This window comes from Callospermophilus lateralis, chromosome 3 (genome assembly GCF_048772815.1).
Source record: "Callospermophilus lateralis isolate mCalLat2 chromosome 3, mCalLat2.hap1, whole genome shotgun sequence".
In the NCBI taxonomy this organism is placed as follows: domain Eukaryota; kingdom Metazoa; phylum Chordata; class Mammalia; order Rodentia; family Sciuridae; genus Callospermophilus; species Callospermophilus lateralis.
The window spans coordinates 175,585,462-175,612,261 of record NC_135307.1 but is presented as its reverse complement, the minus strand read 5'-3'; the positions used below and the strand labels follow the sequence as shown (position 1 = coordinate 175,612,261).

Genomic DNA, 26,800 nt, shown 5'->3' with positions numbered 1-26,800 from the left:
CTTTTACCAAAGACCATATGAAAAGCTTAAGCTACTAAAAACTACCAACTTTTTTGCTTTATTACCCCGAAGATGAAGAAAGCTAGGTAAAGTACCAAATCCTCAGATCCAGCAGGCATAGAAAATATTTTCTTTGCCCTATTTGAAAATGAGCTGCACCCTGAAGTCAAAAATCTAATTAAGAAATGAGCTAAATTAATAGGACTATTTTGAAACGCTTTCAAATTTAGGATTGTCTAGCTAATTTTGTTCAGAGTGATGATAAACAAGTGATTAAAGAACTGGTTCTCTGAAGGAGGGAACAATATTAAAATAGGCAAATGAAGAATCCTGGCCTGGGACTATAGCTCAGCAGTCCAGCATTTGCCTTAAGGTCCTGGGTTCCATCCCCAGCATGTGCGCACGTACACTCACGTGTACACACATATGCACACACACACACGCTTTAGTCTGTTTCTGTGTTATCAGTGTTGTCCATATGCACACGATAGACTTCTACCAAAATACATGAAACAACTATTTAACTGACTTAAGGAAAAGTTAAAACACTTAATAATTAATTGGACGTTGTGTGTGTGTGTGTGTGTGTACACATGTATACATGTATGAGGCTATAGGTTTAGCCCAGACGCAGACAAGCAGAATGAGAATGAGGTGCTTGATGGACATTAGTTGAGAGAAAAGAGTAAAACGGAAACATGTTGACTTAACCTTTTGTTTTTTTAAGTCTCTCTCCTCTGTGATGTTTTTGATACTTGCCTGACCTGTTGTTGAGCTGAGAATGTGAAGAGCAGCTGCTATGTTCTCTGCGGGAACCATCCTGCTTTGAGATTATGTCTGTGCTTTTAAGGCCCTGAGGTCTGGACAGGTGGCCATGGTGAAATTTGGAGACAAGAATGTTTCTATGGCACCTGGACTGCCAGCCTCAGAGTGGGGCCAGGCTCAGCAAGGTCCCATCTGTTTTCTCTTAGTCTTGCCTCCTGGGCTAAGTCAGGAGGGTTGGAACCTTCAGACACTGTGTTCATAGCTACCTAGTCTCTGTATCTGGTGTGTGAGCCAATGCTCCAGATGGGCATTGCTCTTAGTAACTGTCCTGTGTTCCATGTGGGTGCTCAGGATATGCTTTGGTTAGAACAAAAAATAGTAATAAAGACAATGGCTAGTTTTGTTTTCCAAAGCATTTCAAATAGAGTAAAACAGGTAAATGTAAATGGCATAAACTCTCCAGTTTCTTTTTTTCTTTTCTTTTTGGTCAGGGTAGTGGTGGTAATTTGAAACCTTAAAGGGAAATTAAGTTCTGGGTCATTTCTCAATAAAATTAAAACACTGAAACATCAATTGTTAAGCATAAGTTTAAAATTTGTATTTTTGGCATGTGGTTTTTATATAGTACAAAGAAGCTAAATATATTGGGGTCTTTTAGTAAATCTGTCCCATTCCATCTCTTTAAAATGTTAGGACTGAGCACCTTTTTCTAGAAATTATGAAAATTCTAGAGAATACTGATTCATAATTTGCTAAGGACTTAAATTCTAATGGGTGGTAACTAAAAATAAGGTGGGAAACAACTCCATATACCAGGCCGTTAACAGATGAAGATTATAGACTATGAAGATGCTTTTCAGGGGAAAAAAAAAGAGTGGTTCTTCCAGTATGAGAGAAGAAAAGTATGGGGAAAATGACTAGTGGTTGAAGGAAACTCTGGAAGGTCTGTCTGTGGAAGATCAGTCTTGTAAAAGAAATTTTATCTGAGATCCAGTTGGCTAAGTTAGAAGGGAATTACAAGTTTTTGCAAAAATTAGGCATTAATATAAAAGTACACAGATGCAAAACTATGCTAACAAGATTTTCTTAAGGTGTAGATCTGCTCTTAAGAATTACAAGTTTTTCTTTACTTTTTAGATAACTGACCTACGGCGGGGGTGGGGGGGGGATTCTATGAGAATTTATTGTGCTTTGTGCCCTTGAAATCTTTTTTCACTTTGATTTCACAATGATTCTTTGATCCTATTTAATCCCTGTGATGTTTTTGACAAACTTCCCCACATCAAATTCTGAAACTACACCTTTTTGAACTTGAACTACTTTGGGATTTCCAGAGGGAAGTACAATAGAGATGAATTAGGCTAACTTCGATTTGCTAAATCATATAGGCAGCATTGTTGAATAAAAAATGATCTTTACCTTTTTCAGATGTATGGATTTGTTAATGTGTGCTCCGAAAATTGTATGGTTCCTAGAAATCTGACGTGTATTGGTATGTCCTATTAGTCATGATTCTAGTTATGTTAAATTACTATATACCACAGAGATAAACTCTAACCAGATCATGAGTCATGGATACTTTAAGTTTTGTTGTTCATAGTTAAATTGAAGTGCTATGTCTTTGTCAAGGAGTTCATGAAAAGGATGAAAAGAACTCTAAAAAGCACAGATTTCTAACTTTGGATCTGGTAAGAACTCACAAGTTTTGATGGGTTTATGAAACTGCTGACTACAATCAAACAGTATGATTAAACAAGACTGATGAACTGATGAAAAATAATTATAGGTTTTTACTTTTTAACATTGCTTTTTGTAGTTCACTTTCCAGATTTATGGAAAGTTTCTTTTAAACTATAGTTTACTATAATTTCATAAAATATGCTTTTGTAAATGAAAATTCAAACATTCACTTTTTCCTCCTTATCTGACCCCTCCAGAATCTGGAAGCTATATTTGAGTATACTTATTTATATGGCAATATGGTTATTTGCATAACTTCAAAAAATTATTTTTATAACAGGATACAATTGAAAATACTGGTTGTCACTAGGATGCCATATTTAAGAATATCCATAGAAACCCTGCCCTCAAGGGTTCCCAGCTTTATAACAAGTGAGTAAAAATTATCACATCCTGGGAGGCCTAAAACCCTCAAGATTATATGTTAAGGGGATGGGGTTGTGGCTCAGCAGTAGAGCACTCACCTAGCGCATCGAGGCGCTGGGTTCAATCCTCAGCACCACATAAAAATAAATAAAAATAAAAGGTATTGTGTCCAGCTACAACTGTGTGTGTGTGTGTGTATTTTTTAAGATATTTTAAAAAGATTACAGGGTATTATAAGTCTGAAGTCTGCCTTTGTTTGGCTTTTTAGTCTCAAGGTGTTTTAAAAGTCCAATCTGAAGTTTCTTGTCAAATTTCCAACCAAACTAATTTAAAAAGAGCCATGGTTATTCTGGCTATTCTTATGCATATTATCAGACCTACTATCTATTATGCATATAATAGACCTATTGTGCAAACAAATTGATCTTAATGTGATTACCTTTGGAAAAAAAACTGGGGTGATTATAGACTGAAAAATGTTTCAGGGAAAAAAAAAAGTACACTTACTAATGATTGTAACCCTGTTCATTGCTTTTGGAGTTTTGTTGTTGTTGTTGTTTTATAGCTGTACATGGACAGCATGCCTTTATTTTATTTATTTTTGTGGTGCTGAGGATCAAACCCAGTGCCATAAGCATGCTAGGCAAGAACTCTGCCACTGAGCTACAGCTCTAGCCCGGCTTTTAAGTTTTTATGATTAGCATAGACTGCACTAGTTTCTGGATTCATCTAGTTTTCTATAATATCTGGCTATAACTCTCCAATTAAGAACAAAAACTGTTCAGTTCCTTAAGCCCTATAAACTGAAGCTGGACAACTCAATGTAAATTTCAAGAGATTAGTCTCGTGCCTTTTGTGCAGGCCATTTCAGGTAAGCTGAACTGGCACTGGGTGAAGGCACCTGAAGCTACACTTTGAACCCCCAAGTGCCTAGTGGGCCACATCTAAAATGCCTGATCACGGCCTGGGATATTAAACTACACACCAGATGAGAAAATGATTTCACACTGTGAGCAACTTCTCCGGAGCTGATGGAACAAGAATCCCTACCATAAGACTCTGACCCCACCCTCTTAATTTTTCTTTGCTGATGCTTACCTCTCTAGCTTTGCAGTATGCCAAGAATTTCCCAATAAGTAATTTCTATGGGTGACCTGATGGAGTGTTGGATCTGTCACGTCAAACCCAGATCTTTATAGTCCTAAGAGATCCTTTAGTCCACCTCTCGTATGGACCAGGTTAAGTTTATCGACATCCATAATGCAACCACCTGTTCAAAACTATACTATGGTCTTATAATTTTATAGGGTTAGCATTCCCTGCTTTAATTTATCCCATTCCTCTTTTTTTTTTTTTTTTCCCTTTTCTAATTGGTGCTTAGGATAGAAGCATAGGCAGTCATCTTACCACTAAGCTACACCCCCAGCCCTAACCTACTGCTGGGATGCTAGATGATAGTACCTAGCTGAACAGGGAAGGGATCAGTTGCTGACACTTCTCATTCCATATAGATAAATACATTGGGTACTGCAAAAATGAATGAACAGACTCTACTTCGTTAAAACAGATTTCTCATCTGTCTCTGATCTATTCGATGTAGCTGGTTTGGTTTATGGAGACTGGCTAAGGAGCATAATTCCAAACTCTTGATATTATTCTCTAGTCATAATAGTAGTCATCCTGGTTGTAGCTTCCCAAAGAGTTTTAACTGCATACAGTCATCTGATGAATTTCAATGGTCTCTTTTGGGCTGGAATGGTGAAAACAAAAGAAATGTCTGACTATGAGGACCCTATAACCTATGAGGATGTACTGAGATCAGAAGCCCAAAATAATGGTGACTTAATAACAAGAATACCCTAAAGGTTTGGTACACTCTCACCTAAGGGAGAGCCTGACCAAAAGAAGGGAAACAACTTTGAAATGACCAGTCCACCTTTGGTTCTTTGTTTTTGCTTTCTTCACAGGCTTTTTCTGTCCATGTAACCAACTCTGTTTATGGAAACATTCTATTTTATGGAATGAATTATTGCCTAATTCAAAATCAAAATAAAGCCAATTAAGATTATTGAAAAAAAGTAAAATAGAAAAAACACTATGATGGGTGGTGAGAAATCGCTCAGGAGAGAAGCTGGAGATTGGGAGGCTAGTGAGAAGGCAAAGTCCAAGTGAAAAAACCATGATATGCTAAGGCAGGATAGAGAAGGCAAAGTCGGTAGTAGATTCTAGAATCATTTTAGAGCTGGGAAAGATCAGATAATGAGAAACTGAGGAAAAGATGAGGCCATGATGTACTACTGGGTAGCAAATAGGTCACAATTACTTGGCACTTTAGCTAGCAAAGAGTATCCTGGGTACTAGCATATCCAACCCTCTCCAGCAGCCCTACTGGCCATTCATGTTACCATTTTAATTGAGGAAACTAAGGCCCAGATGAATCAGTATTAGACACCCTAGACAATGTTCCCTGGGAGGGATAAATGAAGAAGAGTGAATCAGACCCTTTCTAGTGAGCAGAAGGGCCAGGATACTGTAATGAGAAAACACAAACCATCCCATCTTACAATAGGTTTGGATCCAATCTCTTTATTATCAGGGTCCCCCTCCTTGTACCACCCACCCCTCCAAAACTATAGAAAATCCCCAAGCCTGGGCTTGTCCTAGGGAGAGAAGGCAGAGTATAGGGAACCCCCTGTGCTCTGCCACCTAGCCTGGGCAGTGCAGTCAGGGAAGGTGCATGGGGAATGGGTAGACTGGTAACTCCACCTGCAGAGGATGTGACACTGGCTGGGATGTGGGGGCGGGGTGAGAAGTGCCTGCTGCCAGCTTTCCTCTGGCACCCACTACAGGTTGGCATCCTTGGGTGGGTGCCCAGCTTGAGGTCTGGGACAGTGATGCCCTTCTGCTGGTGGCCGCTGCTCCTGTCAGGCTGAGAAAGAGACAAAGAAGACACCAAGGCTGAGAGGAAGGGACCCTAGTACTCTTGATCACAGGGGTAGGGAAAATGAATGGGTGGAATGATATCTGCAGACCAAGAGATACCTGCACTTTGGTTCTGACCTCATTTAATTTTTCTGGCCATATAGTTATATGGGCAAGTCCTACCTACTCTCTGTGCTTCCATTTCCTTACCTAACCTGTGAAATAGCTTCACAAGGCAAAATTTAGCCTCCTTTTAAACAAGTTATGGAATTCCAAGAAGAAAGGCTGCACATGAGGCCTTTTCTAAGCTTAATTGTTCTGGAAGTCCTTGTGGTAGAAGTATCCTAAAACATGAATGTGTTATCTATCTAGATACCTCCCTGGGAGCATTAGAGTTTGAGGTCTCCCTTTACCCTAAACCTGTCTTATTCTGAACATGGCCCTTAAGAAATGTGTCAGATAGGTGGATGTGACCTAGTTTTCCTGTAGGATAAGGCAGAGCAGGGCAGTGGACAGTGGTCAGCGAGCAGGCTTTAAAGTTACATCCACTGGGATCTAAGCTAAGATACATCAATTACTATCTTGGGATCTTATAAGATATGTAGTATCTCCCTGCACCCTTCAGTAACTAAGTTTCCACATCTCAACCCTGCAGGGCCAAAGATGTAATCAGACAAAGCAGATGCACCTACTGTCCCACAGGGCATTCCCCCCGCCACACAACAAGATTAAGCCTAAGCCCCTAAATCTAGCACATAGGATGCTTCACAGTCATCACCCTATGATGATGAACAGTGTTCTTTCCCTACTATGCAGAACTGAACTGCAACATGAGAGAGTTCCTTGGCTTCATCACACTCCAAGGACTGTCACAGTGCTGCACCTCTGCTAAGGCTATTCCCTTGGAGTGGAATGCTTCTCCCTTAATCAGGAGCAGGCTCAGCTACACATTGTTTCTTCCTCCATCTAGACTTCCCTCCATTGTTATCCTGCTCATACTGGGTGGCAATTAATCTAGTCTGTATCTACCTCCACCAGACTAGAGGTTCCTCAAGGGTGGAGACAGGCAACATGGCTCAAAGTGTGCTGAGGGAACCCTTGCTGAATGGGTGTGGCTATGCATGACATCCTGCTTCCTCAGCCTGCCAAGCTCCCACCACAGAGTGGTATGGCAAGATGCTGGATGTGAAGGGGCTTTCATTCCTCAACATAGTGCTACCCTTCTAGGCCAGCTCCAGGGAAAAGGCATGCCCTCCACTTCACTGTTCCCCTCCCTCTCCCACCTTCACAGTCCCCATACCTGCTTACTGCAAGGCCCCATCCTCCGCATCTGTGTCCTGGCTGTGCTCCTGATAGGGAGAAGGCAAACAGAGACCACATATTACTGACGGCAAGATCTGAGTTCTGCCCTGATTCTACCTATCCAGAAGGTCCTGGGGCCCAGAGCACATTTGGAGAACAGTCAGAAAGGAGGAGGGGCAGCCAAGGGGAATGACTATGGAACCAGCCAATAAGGCTGATGATTCTGGAAGGACAATATGAGAGCCCCTCAGGAAAAAAAAAGAAACCAGTCATGGGAGCTGTACAAGTGGCAGGGGACAACTTCTCTGCATAGAAAGACCTTGGACTAGAGCGAGCCGAGAGCTTTGAAGATTGGTGGGACCTCATCTTTGAAGGCATCTAAATTTTCATTAGGACCCTTAAGGAGACTACTAAGCCCAATAAAATAAGATGAAGTATCAGGCTCGATTCAAAGAAAAACAAGTCAGGCATGAGGAGGAGCTCTTGACTGTTATGGTCACGAGCCCATCTGTCCTCATGCAAGAGCCCAGCAGTGATAAAAGAAGCTCCAGACCCAGTGAGTAAGTTTGGCCTCCAAGCAGGGCCTGGTGGCGCACATCTGTAATCCAAGCGGGTTGGGAGGCTGAGGCAAGAGGATTATGGATTCATGGCAAGCCCCAGCAAGAGCAAGTTGCTAAGCAACTCAGTAGAGACCCTGTCTCTAAATAAAATACAAAATAGGGCTGGGAGTGTGGCTCAATGGTCAAGTGTCTCTGAGTTCAATTCCTAATACAAAAAAAAAAAAAAAAAAGTTTGGGATCCAAGCCTGGTTTTTACTCCTTATTAACTCCAAGGCCCTAAGGAATTTACCTGACCCCTCTGAGCCACAGTTTCCTCAAAGGTAAAACAGGGGAACAGTAATACTTTGTACAGTACAGAACTGTTGTTAAGAGTATCAAGTTAGAAAGTATGGACTATAGGGTGTGGTGCTTAATGGGCAATCATTAAGTTAATGAGCAACAAGTATATAGCAGGTATCTTATATCCTCTGAGTCTGATCTACCCTCCCACTCAATGTAAGATCCTTGTCAATGGCTCCCTAGCCTGAATATTTCCAGTGTAGATAGGAACTAACTCCCTTATGAGACAGCCTGTTTTATGCTCAAGCAGCAAAGGCTTATGGAAAATCCTCATGTGGAACTGATACCCACCTCCCTGTGGCTTCCCCAGGCAACCCCAGTAATGCTCTCTCTGGAATTCTGAAGGCCATGTATGTGCCCCTTGAGCCAAATTCTCCCTTTCTCTAACCTACAAGGAGAATGGGGGCCAGAACAGGCTTTAGGCTTAGCTGAAATGTGCCTCTGTCCTCAGCAGAACTTAGGACTGACAGTTGAAACAGATAATTGCCTCTGGCTCATTCTTTCCTCCTCCCCAAAGGACTAGAACCTCCTGGGAAGAAGAGGAGGGTCAACCAGCTCAGAGGTTCCCCATCCACATTGCCCTTCTGCCACCAGGAGTGCAAGTTCAGTCCCAGCCCCTCCCAGCCATGCCCCTGTCCAAGACCTCACCAATTCTTCCTCGCTATGTGTCAGCAGGCCCTCCTCGTCGCCATCATCTCGAGTCTGGGTTTCTCCCTGAGGCGTGCCTGCCTCAGAAACTGCATCCTCTTGGGGGGCTGGTGGCCGGCTGATGTTGCCACTGCTACTGCCACTGCCGCTGCCACTACCGCTGCCACCGCCACCGCCACTACCGCTGCCGCCGCCACAGCCACTGCCGCCGCCGCCGCCACCGCCGCCACCGCCACCGCCACCGCCACCACCACTGCTGCTGTTACTGTCATTCTTCTTCTTGCCATCTTGGGGGTTAAGGGTAGAGGAAGGACTAAAATTCAGCCTGCAAGAAATGCCTCTGCATAGTAGGTCCAGGTGGACTGGGACCTGCAGGGGTCTGGGAAAGGAGGCCACCCCAGCCTCTCCTCCCTCCACCCCCGGGTGCACTATATTCCTCATGCTTTGTCCTGTGCACCTGGTCACTGAGCTGGGTGAAAAACATCAGAGGCTGACCTGGGTTGGCCTTTTGCTCCTCAGCAATTTGCTCCAAGCGGCCCAAAAGGGCATCGATGTTGGACTTGATCTGCGTCAGCTCTGTCTTGATGGTCTGCAGCTCACTGCTCTTTACTAGGAGTGGAAGGTGGACAGGGCTGTCACCTGGGGGCTTGACCCTAACAAAACCCCAGCCCCATTCTATCAGCTAGAAAGGTAATTCCTTTTTTGGTTCTTTTCCTGCCCAGGAAAAAGGCCTCTTCCTGAGGCTAACTGCAGGCTATCCCTAGAGTGACTAGCCCACATTTCTCATCCTGGCTGTCTTCCCCTCAGACCTCTTAATTTGAAAGGGACTGGGAATGAACAGGAATGCATTCTGTGGTATGCTCCTGTGCACCTGAGCAAAAACATGTGCCCTTGTTGTGTTAGAGGATGGAGCCTGTCTTTCAAGGTTTGAAAGCAGAGTCTTTTGCTATCAGATTCCCTGGGTGCCTGATTACAGTAAGTAAATATCAAGAGTGAATGTGAAATAATAAGCCTGTGTACACCTGTCCTTGTTTTTACTAGCAGAAAAAACACCATCTCCTCACTGAGCTCCATGCCACAGCACTAGACTCTGTGCCCAACCCAAGCCCCCTTCTTAATTGTTAACCTTTTCCTCTGAGAAATGCATGAAAATACTCACTTTGTTGTGTTAGAGCAGCAGAACTGTGGGAGATTTGTTCCTTTATCTATTTTCCAATGTAAAAAAATGTGATTCTATTATTTTGCTAATGATAAATATATAAAATATCTAGGAAGAAAATTTGGTTACTCACACTTGATCTTGGCTGAGCCAGTGGTGATGGCTGTAGAACGAGCAAAGAGCTTGACAGGTATGGTAGTTTTGACACGACGGACCAAAGGTACTGTGACCCGGGGTCGCTTCACAGGGACTGCCCTGGGTACTGGCACAGGTGACAGGCGGCCACGGTAGTCAAAAAGCCTGTGAGGGCAAACAGGACAGAGGCTGCAGCAATAGCCTGAGACTATCAGGAGTGGCTGGTGAGAGTCTGGGAGGCCTGTGCTACACACCTCTACTGCTCCCAACAAGCCCTGGGGTAAAGAGAAGGACTTTCTGTCCTTGACATTTGCTGGGATCCTCACTGTAACTACCTGTCCTGTCAGCCAGGCCAAGTTAGGGTGAAGCAGCAGCAGGTGAAAATGTTCATATCCCACCCCAAAAAGGAAAAAACAGCTCCAGAAATAAGCCTTCCCTAGAGTACTCTGACACCCAGATCTCCCCTACTACATGACCTGGCTTCTCCTCAGTCAACTGCCACCCCAACCTCTAGTCAAAGCTTACAAATCTCAAAGCAGCACAAATCCCCAGTGGAGACAGAAAGGCATGGAAGTGAGGGCTTGAGAGCTTTCCTGAGCCTCAGTTTTTCCACCTGCCTAGAGGGGAAGGCTACACAAATTCGGTGTCTATCCAAGTCTTCTGTGAGGGTACAGGATAAAGAGAACCTGGTTAAAAACACATATTAGAAAGTGTTATAGGCAAAAAACAGGATAGGAGTCTCCTAGCTCAAGACTCAGACATGAGGCTAGACTCGTAAGTTCTTTTCTGTTTCTGGGCCTCTATAATATCTTTCTTGCTACATTTCAGAGATAGGGAGACCAGGGTCTCAACAGCATATCAAACATGGACAGTTCAATCAGATGCTAGGGCCCTAGACTGTGCTGTTCCCACAAGCACCATCATCTGGCCCTTTCTAGGAGGGCTGCTTTTCCTGCCCACCAGGCAGAAACAGTAGGATGGGTAGGAGTCTTTCCTACTACATCTACTAACACTGTTGTATAGTAAACTATAGCCTTGGTCCAGGGTACTCTTTGGTACTATTTTCCTAAAGACATCCATGATACTTGCCATCATTGGGCAATTCAATACCCCATTCCTTAGCACTCCTTTGTTTAGGGAATATCTGCTCTGGGGATAGTGATGGCTGGAAATGAAGAATCTATGGAAATGGACCCACTTCTGAACCCTGCATGTCTACCCCCAAGGGGAGGGGGCGGCTCTGGCCTTGGTCAGAATCACTGAACCACAGAATCCCCAAACTAGAAGGACCCTAAGAGATCACTTGGCACAGCCCATTTCACAGACTGGGAAGATTTGCCCCAAATCCCATAATCCATTCAGTGGCAGAGCTGGAATTAGCACCTAAGTCTTCTGACTTATAGGTTACGGCACTTTACAACACCACAGTGTAAACTGAAATCACTCACAAATGGAAAAAAACAAGGCTCAGAGGGGTTGTGTTCTTCCTGGGCTGCCTGAGGTCGGCAAATTGGAGACAGGGAGAAAAGCAAGGAGGAAAAGAGATTGGGCTACACTTTACCATAACTTCTATTCAAATGTGGCTGGTGCCACTGAAGTGGGAGCCCACAGCTTCAAAGCTGGAGTTTGGGTAGGCTTGGAGTAAAAGGTGGGCCACAGGGGACTAAATTTCAGACCTCCAGATGGGTCCTATCCTCTTGGCTATAAATATAAGACCAAAAGACTCAGATTAAGCTCAGGATTTCCTTCTGGCTGGTTAGGCACCTCATAGAGGTAGAGATTAAAAAAGCAAATTACAAAGGCTACAACTCCCTGCAACTGGCCTATACCATGTTTGTATTCCAACTAGTTATATTTTTATGTCCCTTGGTTTTACAGTCCCTTCAAGTCACGCTGCAGGACTAGGAGGAGGAAAAGCAATCACAGTGTGACCCAGTGTGATGTGATGGTGGGAGCTCTGGCCTGGGCACCTAAAGAATTGGACCCTAGTCCCAGTTCTACCACTGATTTGTGGAGTAACTTTGGGCAAATGCCTGTCCACACTTCTGGACTTTGATTCCCAACTGGAGGACTGAATGGGGCTGTACCAGCAATCTTTCAGGACCCTTCCAGCTTGATTTTATGCCTGGGCACGCTCCTCCCCTGCTCACCTGTCATAGAAGTTGTCCTGGTAGTAATCATAGCCAAAGCTGTAGCCACTGGAGAAACAAAGGGGAGAGGGCCAGAACTTAGGAATGGCCACTCAGCCTACTCTTCACAGGCCCTCATCTCCAAATGTCTCCCAAGCTCTAGGTTCAGCATTCCATCTCTATCAGCATCTACTCCCTCTGTGGAAAGAGGGACCCACCCCATCCAGATAGACAGAGTGCCCCACCTGTATATGGCAGATGCTGCCCTCTTTAGCCCTTTGGGTCTATTGGGCTTAGGTTCTCCAGCCATGTTGATGTCTGTGAAAAAGGAGAAGGCAAGGTCAAAATATTGGTTTAATAGCAGTGTATCCATACATGTACATATACAGGCATCTAACAAAAGTCTTCACATATTTAGTCCTCAAACTAGGTGCATATTAGATGCATATTCATATCATATGAATATGCCTATTTACATATTCATATACATTTCAGACACACATTCATATTCACAAATCACATGTACATCACACATGTGCATTCTCAAGTATAGTTACATAAACATATAAATCAGGTATATGGAAACACAGACAAATCCTAACATACATTCACATATCTAAGAAAGTCACACAGATAAAATGTGCCCTCTCAAGTACACACAGACTTGCCCCCAATATCATACATGTAACTGCTCATATGCAAAGGAGCCAATGCATATTCTCATGAACATCCCATCAAATATTTTTATGGTTAGAACAGTGCATAATACATAAGAACTCAATAAATATTTGGTAAATGAATATATGCATAAGTGCTTACATATTCAACTATATTTTCACACACATACTAGGACCTATACATACAAAGGTATGTGTCCACATATTCTCCACATGTTCAATTACCTCTGTATACTTAGTATTCACGAACACAATGGGATATATATTAATACACACACACACACACAAAATATATATATATTCCTTCTCATACACACATATATAAATAGAAGTATGTACACACACATTAGATACTCCAAGATAGACTATCAGCATGGTCATATTATCACATGTATGTAGTACCAAGGCCAAGGGGACCTGCCCCGCTTTGATTTTTTGTTTCAATCCCTCCTCTTGGCTTTCAAAGTTCCAGTCTGAGTCATCTACAGATCAAAATAATAGACTATGCTAGTCCAATATGTCCCCTTCTTTGGAGAATATGCATTTTTATTGGAACCATAAAGTTTGTTATTGAGAATATAGCTCAGTTGGCAGAGTGCTTGCCTTGCATGCACAAGGCCCTGGATTCAATCCCCAATACCACCAAAAAAAAAAAAAAAAAAAAAAAAAAAAAAGCCTCATTTGTAGTAGGGATAATAGTTTAAAAAATAAAGCCATTAAAAAAAAGAAGCACCAAGAAAGCAGGGACAGGACATAAGTGGTTTTCCAGAGGTTCTAAAATTCTTTCCTATGGGCATCAATTGTATAATTACTTCATTTATAACTTAAATATAACTTATAACTACTTAAATATAATTTATAACTATTGAATTATAAAACCTCAGAGCAATGAAAGTGTGGTAGGGGATGGGAAAGAGGACAAAGGGGAAGCAAAAGACAGTAACTACTCTGGAGTTATAAACTGAGCCCTGTGCAGAGAGGCTTAACTTACCCAGAGTCTGCCCAGCCAGCACCCTCCCATTCTCTCCCAGCACAGCTGCCCGGGCATGGCGCTCATTGGCATACTGGACAAAGGCATAGCCCTTGTGCACCGAACAGCCGGCCACACGGCCATACTTGGAGAAGATGGTCTCCACATCAGACTTCTTCACCACAGCTGTGTTGAGGTTTCCAATGAAGACCCGAGAGTTGATGGACTTGGGGTCATTCTTGTTGGTTACATTGCTTGTCTGGATTTTCAAGGACATGATGGCAACCTGGAGAGAGAGAAAGAGAGCAACTATGAGACTGGGTCCCAGGGCTGGGCTCAAGGGCTGCTTATGGACACATCCAGACTAAACTGGACTGCTCCTTGCCTTCCTACACAGTTCCACCCCTATTGCATCCAGCCTCCCTGTTTCTGTTATCTTGTTTTCTTGTTATATTACCAAGAATTACCACATACTGGCTGCTGATCTTAAAATGTTCCCTCATTTGGTACTCACCTAAGTAGAACCACAATATTACACATGGGAGGAACCTAACCTTCAGAAGTCATCATGCACTTCAGTAGGGCTGAGATTGACAAGTATACCTGATACAAATTCTTTTAAGCCCACACCTTGTTTAATACTCATCTCAAATGTAACCCCTTTTGGAATCTAAATTTAAAGATGTTCCACAGGTTTCTCCCCTCTGTTCCTTCAATGTAAAACCATAGCAAAGAGGTAATTACAAATAATATTTTCTCTAGAACAATATCATATGCTCACTCTGATCCAGACATGGACGTAGTGACGATGATGACAACTTTACCATAAATGGAGATGCTGGTGAGATCATTAACTTGACAATAACAGGTGCTCAAACCCAGATCAGTTGGCCCATAAAGCTCATTTCTGTCAGCTTCATCACTTTGTTTCCCAGAGTAAAGGCAATTCAAATACCATAGTAAAATGGCATAATTTACCTAAAACTGTTTTAAATATTGATACTTTTTTTATTCAAATTGTGTTCCATTTGGCTTAGAGATAAGTTTGTAAATATTTTCTAGATTTTAGCATGTCTTTTACCCCAAAGGGTCATTCAGCATGGGCTCCAGGGAGAAGAGGAGGAGGTTCAATTTCAGCAGGAAAAGCCTAGAGTTAAGCCTTGGCATTTGTACTTCCTGGATCCCTCTTCTGTTCACTGGCACGAGTAGTTTCAACCCATTCTCAATCTCTCCTAAGGCCATTTCAGAAGGTGTTAGAGCACCTACGCAGAATGTATAAAAATTCTCGTCAGCCTACCAGCCTATTACCTAATGTTTTGGGCAGAGAGGAAGGGTTTTCTTTTCAATGAATTAGAGAAGAATGTAAACTGGGAAAATATGTTTATCTTGTATCCTACTCCAGTAAGAGACCCCTTATTTCTCCTAAATGCTCCCCGCCTAGAAATTAGCATGTTCTGACCAGCAGGTGGCTCTGTTTACAAGAAAATCTACAGAGAATTTCATTCTGAGGAAGAAACATGCCCAGTGGTAGGTTTGCTATTGCAAACTCAAATGAATACACTGGGGTTAGGGTGCACCATTCTTAAGCATGGGACAGGGACAATGGAGGTGAGGTGAGGCAGTGCCATCACTGCTACTGATATAAAGGAGCTAGTGCCAGTTTTGGAATTGACATGGAAAAGACAGAATCTTATTTCTCAGTGTACTTTTACATCCAATCATCAACATTCATAAAGCAATGAGGGAGAGGGAGTGAGGGAGAGAGAGACATGATAGTACAGATATCTGTTGATGAATGCTGATTGTCATTGACCTGGCAAGGATATAACGGCTGTGGGTTTCCTCAGACCTTTGCCAGAACTCTCTAACATCACTGAGCCAGAAGCATCTGCTGCACACCCATGTTAGGTACTATGGAGGGTTCAGTACTTATACATTCACTGTTGAGCAGTCTTTTCTCTTACACCTGGGATTTGGGCAATGTACCTAAAAGAACTCTGCAAGCTGTCAAGTCCTTTATAAGATCTAGTAAATACTTTGACTACAGGTACTTTATTCTAATGCTGCTATTTGTGGGCTCATCCTTGATTAGGAGATCAAGGTCAGATAGGAGCACATTCTCTATCTTGCACGTGTGGCTGCTCTAGGTGAGAAATTTTCAGGGCCAAGGAGAAATGCCCACCTGGAGCATGCTGTAGGTACCCAACCCCTGAGTCTCCCATTTAAATAGCCCTCATTTTTAAAGGCAAAAAACCCTTGGAGGGCAGGCTATGCTGCTGCTAAATAGACTCCCTAAGCCTGAGAGTATAGATTTCTCTGGGATTGTAGAAAAACATGTCCATGAGGCATCTCAAATGAGAGATGGAGCTGGGAGTAGGAAATAAAAAGGAGGTGGGCCCAATACTGTCAGGTTTAGTGCAGAATTCCTAAGGGTCCAACAAGTTTAAATCCATATATGACCTCTAGGTAGTTATAAATATCAGTTTATAAAATTTGAATATAGTTTTCACATGTTTAGACATATAGTACATGGATCTCCATTTGTTTCCTTAGCCCTCCATCTGTATTCTTAACTCTGCTCTACAAAGTAAGAGGCAGACTTGACAGAGCGTGGAGACAGCAAGTACTCAATTAATACTAGGGAGGAAGAAGGGTTTGTTGTGGCACGCCTTAAATGGTTAGGACCACTGGGGCAGGGGTCCCAGGCACATTCTTCCTCTGACTCAAATACCCACCTCTACAAAACCAAGCCCCCCCAACTTCATACACTCCCCTAATTCTTCCTATGTTTAGAGGTGGGTTTAGACCCTAAAATAATATTGATATCTTATTGAGCAAAAGCTGCTTAACTTTTGTAAGCTATTTCCCACCCTATGAGTCAATCTCTTGTCACAGAGATCAACTGTGTAATTGAGAGTAAGGTGTGTGGAACAATGGAGGCCTCTGCTTAGAAATGAGAGAAGACAGATGGATGACAAGATTGTTCTTGGTATTAGTAGGGAAGGAAGGGAGGAAGGGAAAAACCAGATTTGTTCCTAGAGATTTTTATAATGTCAGATAAAGAGAGACTTAGCGAGCATGGAGTTCATATGCCCTCACTCTGAGGAACAGAAGGAAAGGTACTTGGCCACGATACCACAGCTAATGAGTAGCAAGGCCAAGAGTATCCTGAGGGGTCCTGATTCCAAGTCTAGGGTTCTTATATTCCATTTTTCCTTTTAGGCTAGTTAGAGAGAGCCCCCAGGATAGTGAGGAGATTGAAAAAGGCATAGCATCTCAAAAAACTGCTGAAGAAAACTAGGGGCCACCAGCCAGGTACATGTCCTTACCCTTACTGCTGAAGAAACAACTGCTGCATAAAAGTTGGAGCCTAAAGCTAATTAAAACCCACCAGGGGCAAAGATTTTGAAATGCAATTTACAACTCAAAAAGGATGGGCTGGCCTTTCCAGGCTAGTAAGAACATAAGAAATTTGGCAAAAACTAATCATTTTTTCCAATTGAAACATTTGAGATGGAAACTATGTTTCAGAAGTCAAGAGCCAAGCCTCAACATGTAGAAAGGTGACAGAGTTTTACAAAGGTAGAAAAGCCCCAAAAGGCACCTCTACCACTAAACTTTGGGTAAATGAGACCTGGAGGAGCCATCACAGTAAAAAGAACGTCTAATTCCAAGTGCCAATGCTGTGTCAGAGACTTTACACATCTCACCTCATTTAATCCTCACAACAACTTCTGAGGAGGTGTTTTAGATAACTCAAGACTCAAGAGAGGTAGCTAGCTGATTAACAGAACAAAGCCAGAACTGGAACTCAGGTCTGTTTTTTGACAAGATATACAAGGGCAAAATTGCATATGCATAGACACTCATTTGGGTACTAATTTCAATGGTTAGAATACTTACCCTGAGTTAGTTCTTCCCCATTTCTACAATTCCTTATATCTACACAAGATTTTCATAAACAAAGCCAGTTTATGTCTACTATAGTCTGAATATGCACACCTCCTTCCTCAAGTTCTTTGTTGAAACCTAATCCCCAATGTGATGATATACAGGAGCCAGGGCCTGGCAGGTTTAATGAGATTAATAGATGTTCTGTCATCCCTGGCTGCCTGGTAACCAGAAGCCTCTGGACCAAGGAAGCTCTGGACATTGATCTGCTAACTGCTTGGCTATCTCCAGAAATAGGCTTCCCATCATTCATTGATAGCTGTTTTTCCCTCTAAATCACCCAGGTGTCCCCAGGATTATCTAAGGGAAAAAGAATGGGGTCTTTGGGGAGGGAGGTGATTAGGTCATGAGGGCCAAGTCCCTTACAAAAGAGGCCCCAGAGTGATGCCTTGCCTTTTCCACCATGTGAGAACAGAGTGAAAAGACAGCTATTCCTAAACTGGTATGCAGGGCTTCACCAGACAGTAAATTTGCTGGAGCCTTAATATTGGAATTAGAACCATGTGAAATAAATTTCTGTTGTTTATAAACACACAATTGTGTTATAGCAGCATAAAAGGACTAGGACAATATCCTTTATCTTGACATTATTAGTCCTATTTTATGGATAAAAGAAGAAGCAGCAGCAGCAGCAGCAGCAGCAGCAGCAGCAGCAGCAGCTAATGATCAGAAAATTTAAATGACTTACTTAAAGGTCAACCGCCTAGTGAGAGTAGCTAGGTGATTTGTCTAACTCTCTACCAGCCACTGTTTGAATAGATGTCTAAGCCTCTGTCTCTGTTATGTCTCTCCTGTGCTTTCCATTCCTCCCTTCAGATCAAATACAGGCTTTAAACACTGCCCAGCACTGGACTCCCTCCCACAATGCTGATCCCAAAGGAGGAACTGTTACTCTTGGCCTCCAGGGTTGTTTAGAACCTCTCTCTTAGTCTTACTTGACACTTTAGCTTTATTCTCTTGCAAGGAGATGAGAGTCACAGAAGTCTGTGGCCAGTCCTCTGCCCTCAGATAACCCAAGGGACATTTGATTAGTTTTGAAGGAAAACAGATATCAGTAATGGGAAGCCTATTTCTGGAGAAAGCCAAGTAATTTTACAGATCAGTGTCCAGGCCCTCCTTGGTTCACAAATTCCTGGTTACCAGGCAGCCAGAGATGACATAACATCTATTAATCTCATTAAACTTGCCAGTCCTCTACTCATTAGCATTGCCCAAATGATCATCACTGGCCAAAAAGGACTAATTTTCTCAGGAGTGCTCTTTGGCTCCTGAAACCCCAGCTCCCAGCTTGCCACACACAGAGGATTCCTGAATAAGTAGAAATGTAAAGGGTGCAGGCTACAGTCCTAGAAGTCTTGGCTCTGCAGTTCTAAGTTATGTGACCTCACATCATGTAACTTCTCTGGGTCTTATTGTCATTATTCTAAAGAACAGACATCACCTTTTCTCCCCAATTACCTTTCTTACCTGATGCAAGAATCAAACAGGCTAATCAGTGTGAAAGTGCTAATGCATCTGCAAAATGCTACAAAAGGATATAAGATCATACCTATTCCTATTATTGCCCAATTCCTATCCCCTTCACTCATTCAATAAGCATTCCTTAAAGTGTTCTCCTCTGTGCTGGCCCTAAGAGATCCTGGGAAACAGTGCTTATAGGCTTTGTGTACTTGTCAAGAAACCCTCTCTTCAGGAACCTGTTTTTTGACTGTTTCCTAATAAAGGAAAATTACACAAAAAATAGCAAAAACAGCACAGGCTCTGGAGTTATCAGATACGACTGACTTCCAAATCCAGACCTACCACTTAAAAGCTGTCACCCTGGTCATGTCTCCTAACCTGGGCAGGCCTCAGATACCCCAACTGCTTAAAAGAAATTATACCAATCCCCCAGTGTCTAAGATGAATTCTCACAGGGTATTGACAAAGGGAGATGCTATGCCAGGCAGGAGGAACTGCAGAAACAATGTACAAAATGTGTCCCTTTCTTTTTTTGACCCCCTATTCACCTCCCTTCTCCTGAAAGAGAACACAGAGGTAGAGGGCTGGAAAAAGAAGAAATACAAAAATGCCATTGTTGTTATTTCCCATTTCTTTGAGAGATACATACTTATTCTTTTCTTAAGGGAGTACAAAAAGGGAGCACACAATCTAATATGCAACAACTTTACACCAGGTACCTGTTGGAAGCTTTAGAAGTATAATTCTTCATAATCCAGATCAACCTAATGAGATAAATAGTGTCACCTTCATTCTAGAGATAAAGAAACTAATGTTCAGAGAAAGCTCAAATAGTTTATCCACATTCACATTAAGTGGCATGATTAGGATCAAAAGACCCAACTTTTCTGATTTTAAAGCCTGTGCTCTTCCTGTTCCACAAAATGCTTCCAATGCCACCTCCACTCCCATACCCTCCACCCAAGAAGAATGGTTCCTGGCTTTGCAAATGTGCCACATGACCTTGGGTTTTAGACCCTATGTCTACAAAAGGTCCTTTGAGGGCTGAATGAATAAACATAACAAGAGTACTTACTATTTGTACTAAGCCTTTTGCTATGACACAGGTGATGATATGTGCTATGACCATTCACATGAGGAAAGTAAGGTTGGTGCTTAGTCCTACTCAACCCAGGAAATGGCAGAGCTGAGACAAATCTGTTTTGAGTCCAGAACTGATCATTTTAACCTTGGCCCAAAAATGGCTTCAATGCTAGGCAAGCCCTGTACCTGCAGGCTTTAGGCACAGACTCATAGGGCCTTGCTGAGGGTACACTCTCAAATCCAAGAGCCAATCAGCATGTGCTGTGAGCCTAGGGATGGCTCACTCCCCCTTCCTAAGCCCTACTGGCCTGGCTCCTCACAGTGATAATGTGGCAAGATTAGTCACTGCTTGCTGTTGGTTGATTATAGCTATTCTTTTCTGTAAATGAAGTTTAAAAGTCATCAAAAGGTTTGTCAGCTGTGACTTATGAGCCTCTTTCCCACAGGGAAGTCAGGCAGTGACAAATGCCCCTCTCATGCTGCCATCCATTATAAGTCGGAAGGTGCCATGTTCCAATTACTGGAGACTCCGATGCAGCTCATGGAAAACCCTGCTCCAGGCTGCGGCCATTACTCAGGCCTGGCAGGGATACCAGCAGGGCTGCCCTAGACCTAGGCCCCGCTGAATAGGAATAGAATAAGAGCACTTTCCTGACTCTGAACAAGCTCTTCTACCTCTTTTGCTATCCCTGGTGGTTTTCCCTAGATATATTTCACAGCACCATGTGGGCTGTCTCAAGACTGCCTGGAGACAGACATGAGGAAATAAGATGCTGCCAGGTGGATTATGTAGGAAATATGATGCTCCAGAGGGAGGGCAGAGGATGAAGTATCTAGGATGTTCAGAGAAAGCAGACACTGAAAGAACCACCAGAGATCCTCTAATGGCATCAATGGTTTCAGAGCTCAACACCCATTATATGCCAGGCTCTGTTAACTCAGATGCTATATAACTGAAGATGAATAAAATATAGTTCCTGTCACAGAAGGTAGATGAGAAAATTAAGGTCCAAATAAAGGGACTTGCTCAAAGTAACAAAATAAGTTAGGGTCAGTGATGGAGTTAGAAAATAGATTTCTACTTCTGATGATACAGAGAAGTAGGGAGATGGACCTCCTATGTGCTAGGTAGGCTCTTTATATAGCATATGGTATATATTCAAATCCCACCTGCCTACTGACTACATGTTTGACTTCTGGCAAGCTCATTGTACAACCTATACAAAATCTCAGAAAAATGAGGAAGATAATACTTACTTCAGAGGTACAGTGAGAAGTATATAAAATAATATACATACAGAGCGAAGTGGTAGGCACACATTAAGTGCCCAAAGTATTATTTATGATTAAATAATTTCTAAAACAACTCTTTCATTTTACAGACAAGAAGATTGAGGTTCTTTTCCACTTCATCATACTTAAAATAGTACCTCTCAAAATCATTTGTGGTGAAGAACAAGTTTTTTGTTTCTTAAAATTCCTAATTTATTACACATAAATACTGGTCAAATACAATAAAAATATAAACTACTATACAAGTTTCCAAAAGTTGCTAAGTACTGACTCTCAATTTCTATCCTTAAAATGAACTAGCAAAAGTTCATGAACTGGCACCCATTCAGTAGGCTATATTTTTGAGTGGCATGGCTGTAAACCACTCTTGCTCCATCCACCCTGTCAACCTCTACAAAACTAAAGCAAAAAGAAGAGAGTTAATTTCATTTCTTTCAAGTCCCTTAGCTTGATTTATTTTTAAACTTGGTGTTAAGAATTTCTAAAATAATCCCCCACCTCCTTTTTTTCCCTCTCTATCAAAAGAGAAGGTAGGCAGGCCAAGGGTGAGTTTATCCAGAACCTTGGTCATCGGCTCTAGGTCATGTTATATCTCACAAGATAAGATGGTGTAGACTTAATGAAGACTGGAATAACCTTCCTGGGGCCCAGGCATCTGACAAGAGGGCATGCACATTGCTGAAGAAGCTGGTACTCATCGGTCATCTTTCTCTAGAACAGAAGACATGAGGAAACTAGCCAGGAAGGCGAAAGACATGTTGTTTAACTTCTGGTATTTTTCTTTTCTTTCCCTTTTCCTTTTCTCTCTTTCTTTCTTTCTTTCTTTTTTTTTTTTTTTTTGTGTGTGTGTGTGTGTGTGGGATTACTGGAGATTGAACCCAGGGGTCCTTTACCACTGAGCTATGCCTCCAGTCTTTTTTCTAATTTTTATTTTGAGACACGGTCTCATTAAGTTGTGAGGTTAGCCTCATACTTGCAATCCTTCTGCCTCAGCCTTCCAAGTCGCTGGGGTTATAGGCATGTGACACCACACCCGATACTTTTCTGGTATTATATCATGGCTGTTTGTAAAATAGCCTTCTCGATTTTCATCTAGGAGGCTAGAGTAAAAGGGATAACAGATTTATTCCCAAATAGAACTGTACACTAACAGCTGAGAAGCTGGGTAGATAAGTAGTTCTTCTTAACTAGCATTCAAAGGCATGATAATGTACCTTGATTCTTCCAGGGGCATGGTTAAATTTTTGTCAGTGTACAAAACCTTTTTGCTCTAACTGAACTTAAAAGGTGTTATCTTTTAGCACAATCAGAGCTGAGTGGTCATGTGACACAATATAGACAGGGATACAACTTCCTGTGAGTGTAAGTTGAACACATGGCCTTTCTATCAAGCAGGAGCTAAAGCCTAAATCATTATTCCCATATGAGAGGCCATGGAATGCAGTCGAGAGTAACTCTGAAACCAAAATACCTTTATCTTGCTACTAAACTAGATGTCTGATGTGACTTTCAGAAAGTATCTTAAAATCATTGTACTTCAGTTATCTTGCCTGTAAAATGGGGATAGTAATATATATCACTAGAGTTTTTACAAGATAAAATATGTTTAATTCACATAAGCATTCACAACAATGTCTGGCACATTAGAAACTATGCAAATACTTCCTCCCACCATCACTATTATTACTGATGTTGAAGCCTGCAAGAACTTTTCCTTTTGAGTCAAGTGTTACTGTAACTTTAACCTACAGCTGAACTAGGTTATGATGGAGAAAAGGGTGCTATTTACTGTGCATCCATTTTCAAGTGTGTCACCAAAATGCTAGCATTTGGAAACATGCCTTGAACACAATGGTGACCACACAAGTAGATGCTCATTAAATATTTGATATATAAATAAATTAGAGTCCCAAAGAATACGGGCTAAGAAGCAAGACAGGAAGAAGCCCTTAAACCAAAGTTCCACAAAAGGCTTCCATGTACCTTGAAGAGCATGAAGGCAGACTGGATTTCCCTTCTATGTTTAACAGTGCCTGGGAGGCTCATAGTGCACGAAACCCCTACTTGCTCACTATTCTATGTCTCTGTTGGAACTCTACACTCTGTGGCTCTCTATTCTGATTAAGGATACATAAGACTATGTTATGGTAGTGTACATGTCTCAGTACATTATATTAGAGGAAGTAAGTGACTCTCTGAGGAAGACAAAAAGGAAAGCCCACAGTAGGCTTAGCCCTGAGTTAAAATAGTATTTGGGAACTTATTAGCCTTGGATTCCTCTTGCAGGTGGAACCTCCTGATTCCTACCTGTACTACCTATGTGATCCTGGGAAGGCACTTCACTCCTCTGAAGGTCAAGATTTGCTATCTGTAAAACAGGAATAAAAATTCTTGTCCTGCCCATTTGCAGCACAGATTGTTGTGAAGATCAAAGAAGATAGCATGCTGTTATTGGAAATGTGCTACATGGATGTAGGCAGAAATATTCCCTGAGATGGAAAGCTGCTGCAGGTCTTCCTAGACAGAGGTTAGAAGCAGGGGCTCAATGGTACAAAAGCTGGCACTGCAACCAGGTGCTGTGCCCCTCAGGGGTAAGGACAGTTAATTAAAACCCTTTCATATAGAATCAACATTCTTCATTACAATAATCCTCCTCATTGGAAATACCTATCACCACTCCTCACAGTTCCATAAGGCTTGATCCCAAAGACAGTATAAGTATTGGCCTATATATTTTTCCCCTCACCTTTAGGCAAGAGTAAAGAGGACCTCTCTCCAGTGTGTTGATCCAAACATAAGCTTGGTCCCCAGCACAGTGCTACTGGGAGATGGTAGAACTTCTGAAAGGTGGGCCTAGTGGGAGGTCCTTAGGTCATTGAAGATGTGCCCTCAAAAAAGGATTGTGGAACCCAAATAAACCTTTTCTCTATAAGTTAATTATCTTAGGTATTTCTCCTCCACTTTCTCTTTGCTCCCTGGCCTGTGCTATGTTATTTTGCTTTACCACACACTTTTGTCATGATGTGCTGCCTTGCCACAGGCCCAACGCAATAGGTACAACTGATTATAGACTGGAACTTCAAAATCTGGGAGCCAAAATAAATCTTTTCCTTTTATAAGTTAATTATTTTAGGTTCTTCATTATTGTCATGGAAAACTGAGTTACCAGGGTATTTACACATTCCTGTGTTCCCATCAAATATGACTTTATATATAATTGTTCCTGAGTACCTGTAAATACTTAGAGCATAGACTCTAAGCATCATCCCATGGCACCACATGTTTGGTGCAAAGGGGACCACTGAAAATGATGCCATAGTCACAACCACTCAGTCTTTGTCTCTTTGGTAACAACTCTACAAATACGTTTAAGTTTCTGTCTCTTATGTGATCAGACAAATATTCCCCTGCCACCTCCTGTGAGGGGCTTCCCACCACCAAGAACAAGTCTAAGCCCTTTAAAAAGAGTGTACAAGTCCCTTTGTGACTTAAGGCTACCAAATTCATTTACAACAATCCTCTGAGTAACTGTAATTCACATTCACTTTATAAATGAGTAAGCCCTAGTGCACAGCTATTAGGCTCCTTTGCAAAGGCAAAATCAGTTGCCCCAAGTCACAAAGGAAACAAGTCAGTATGAATTGGGTTCCTTCTGAAGGGATGGATATCATACTCCAAAGTATAGATTCAAGTTCAAAACTACCTTCACATGGATTAATCTATGTGAAGCAGGTATTGGGATGGGGCTATCCCTTGCTTCAAGCTGCCAACTTGACTCTTCCCACTCCCATAGTTGCAGCATCATTAATAGACTTGGTTTAAAGACCAAAATGTTCATTTGCATATAATGTGGCAAATATACTTAAGTTTTGAAAACCCCCTGAGTAAGGCCAACCAATGAACCACTACAACTTAGCAAAAACAAAACCAGTTAGTACCCAACATGACAGTAAAACATACCCAATGTTGATCATACTGAGTCATTCACTCAGCTCTGCTGATTTGTTGGCCTCATATATCTAGAATGTGGCACAACCTCTTCATTCTTACCATCACTCTTTAAATTCATCCTCTATTGTCACTAGAATAATATCACCAATTACTCCCTTGCTTAAAAGTGAAATCAAGATCAGAGTTTTGCTTTATTATTTTAAATTGCCATATATAAATCACCTAAACCTTCTATCCCTCCACAGGCCATAACTACTCTTGACATATTGTCATTATTTCCTTCTTTCCTTATCGTTTTCTTGTGTTACAGAGTTGGACTATTCACTTTGATACCCTATTTTTTCCAACTAATATTATAAGACATTTATTTTTTTAATACATTTATTTTATTTGTGTATTTTTATGTGGTGCCGGGGATCGAAATCAGTGTCTCATACACGCTTGGCAAGCACTCTGCCCTCTGAGCCACAACCCTGGCCCCATGTTATAAGACATTTATTATACCTGTTATATCTAACTTTATTGCAGGGCAGTTTTCAATAAGCACCTTTTTTTTTAAGAGAGAGAAAGAGTGAGAGAGCGAGCGAGAGAGAGAATTTTAATATTTATTTATTTTTAGTTTTCGGCGGACACAACAACTTTGTTTGTAATGTGGTGCTGAGGATCGAACCCGAGCCGCACACATGCGAGGAGAGCGCACTACCGCTTGAGCCACATCCCCAGCCCGCACCTTTTTTTTTTTTTTTTATAACTACTATTTAATAGCTTATAATTTTCCCTAAGTGGATTCATCCATAGTTTTAGACTGGTGGGCATTTCAGCTTTTTCCAGTTTCTCACTTCTATAAATAACAGCATCTAAAGGGAAGTTTATTCTATACTAGATTATTTCCTTAGGACAGATTCTCAGAAGTGGAATTACCAGTCAGAATGTATGAGCATGTTTATGGTTCTTGAGATACACTGCCTAATTGCTTTCCAAAAGGGCTATACCAATTTACACTGCTATCTCCAATGAACCTGGCAACCACCAGGTGGTCATGTATTATCAAACTGTGTGTGGGGGTGGAGGGACTAAATTAGACAAAATCCACAAATTGTGGTTCTTACTAATATGTGAAGGGGCTGGGGATGTGGCTCAAGTGGTAGCGCGCTCGTCTGGCATGCGTGCGGCCCAGGTTCGATCCTCAGCACCACATACCAACAAAGATGTTGTGTCTGCCGATAACTAAAAAATAAATAAATAAATATTTTAAAAAACCAAAAAACTAATATGTGAAGATCTTTACTAGCATTTGACTGTATAGGTGTTTTGTTTTTGTTTTATTTTGTTTTAAGTTGTAGATGAAC

General features: G+C 41.9%; 1 protein-coding gene across 4 annotated transcripts in view; it reads right to left on the bottom strand.

Moving 5' to 3' along the window:
- Window positions 1–5,441: 5,441 nt before the first annotated feature.
- Window positions 5,442–26,800, bottom strand: part of Raly (RALY heterogeneous nuclear ribonucleoprotein) — a 77,940-nt gene continuing 56,581 nt past the window's right edge. For 3 of the 4 annotated variants that reach the window (XM_076851706.1, XM_076851707.1, XM_076851705.1), the window contains 8 exons: window positions 13,734–13,998; window positions 12,311–12,383; window positions 12,087–12,134; window positions 9,935–10,101; window positions 9,138–9,251; window positions 8,643–8,929; window positions 7,094–7,142; window positions 5,442–5,800 (listed from right to left, as the gene is read on the bottom strand). In XM_076851706.1, the coding sequence (XP_076707821.1) occupies window positions 7,098–7,142; window positions 8,643–8,929; window positions 9,138–9,251; window positions 9,935–10,101; window positions 12,087–12,134; window positions 12,311–12,383; window positions 13,734–13,989 (990 nt within the window). In that variant the 5' untranslated portion in view covers window positions 13,990–13,998 and the 3' untranslated portion in view covers window positions 5,442–5,800; window positions 7,094–7,097. The remainder of the gene's footprint in view (window positions 5,801–7,093; window positions 7,143–8,642; window positions 8,930–9,137; window positions 9,252–9,934; window positions 10,102–12,086; window positions 12,135–12,310; window positions 12,384–13,733; window positions 13,999–26,800) is intronic. The other variant, XM_076851708.1, reaches the window with a different exon arrangement.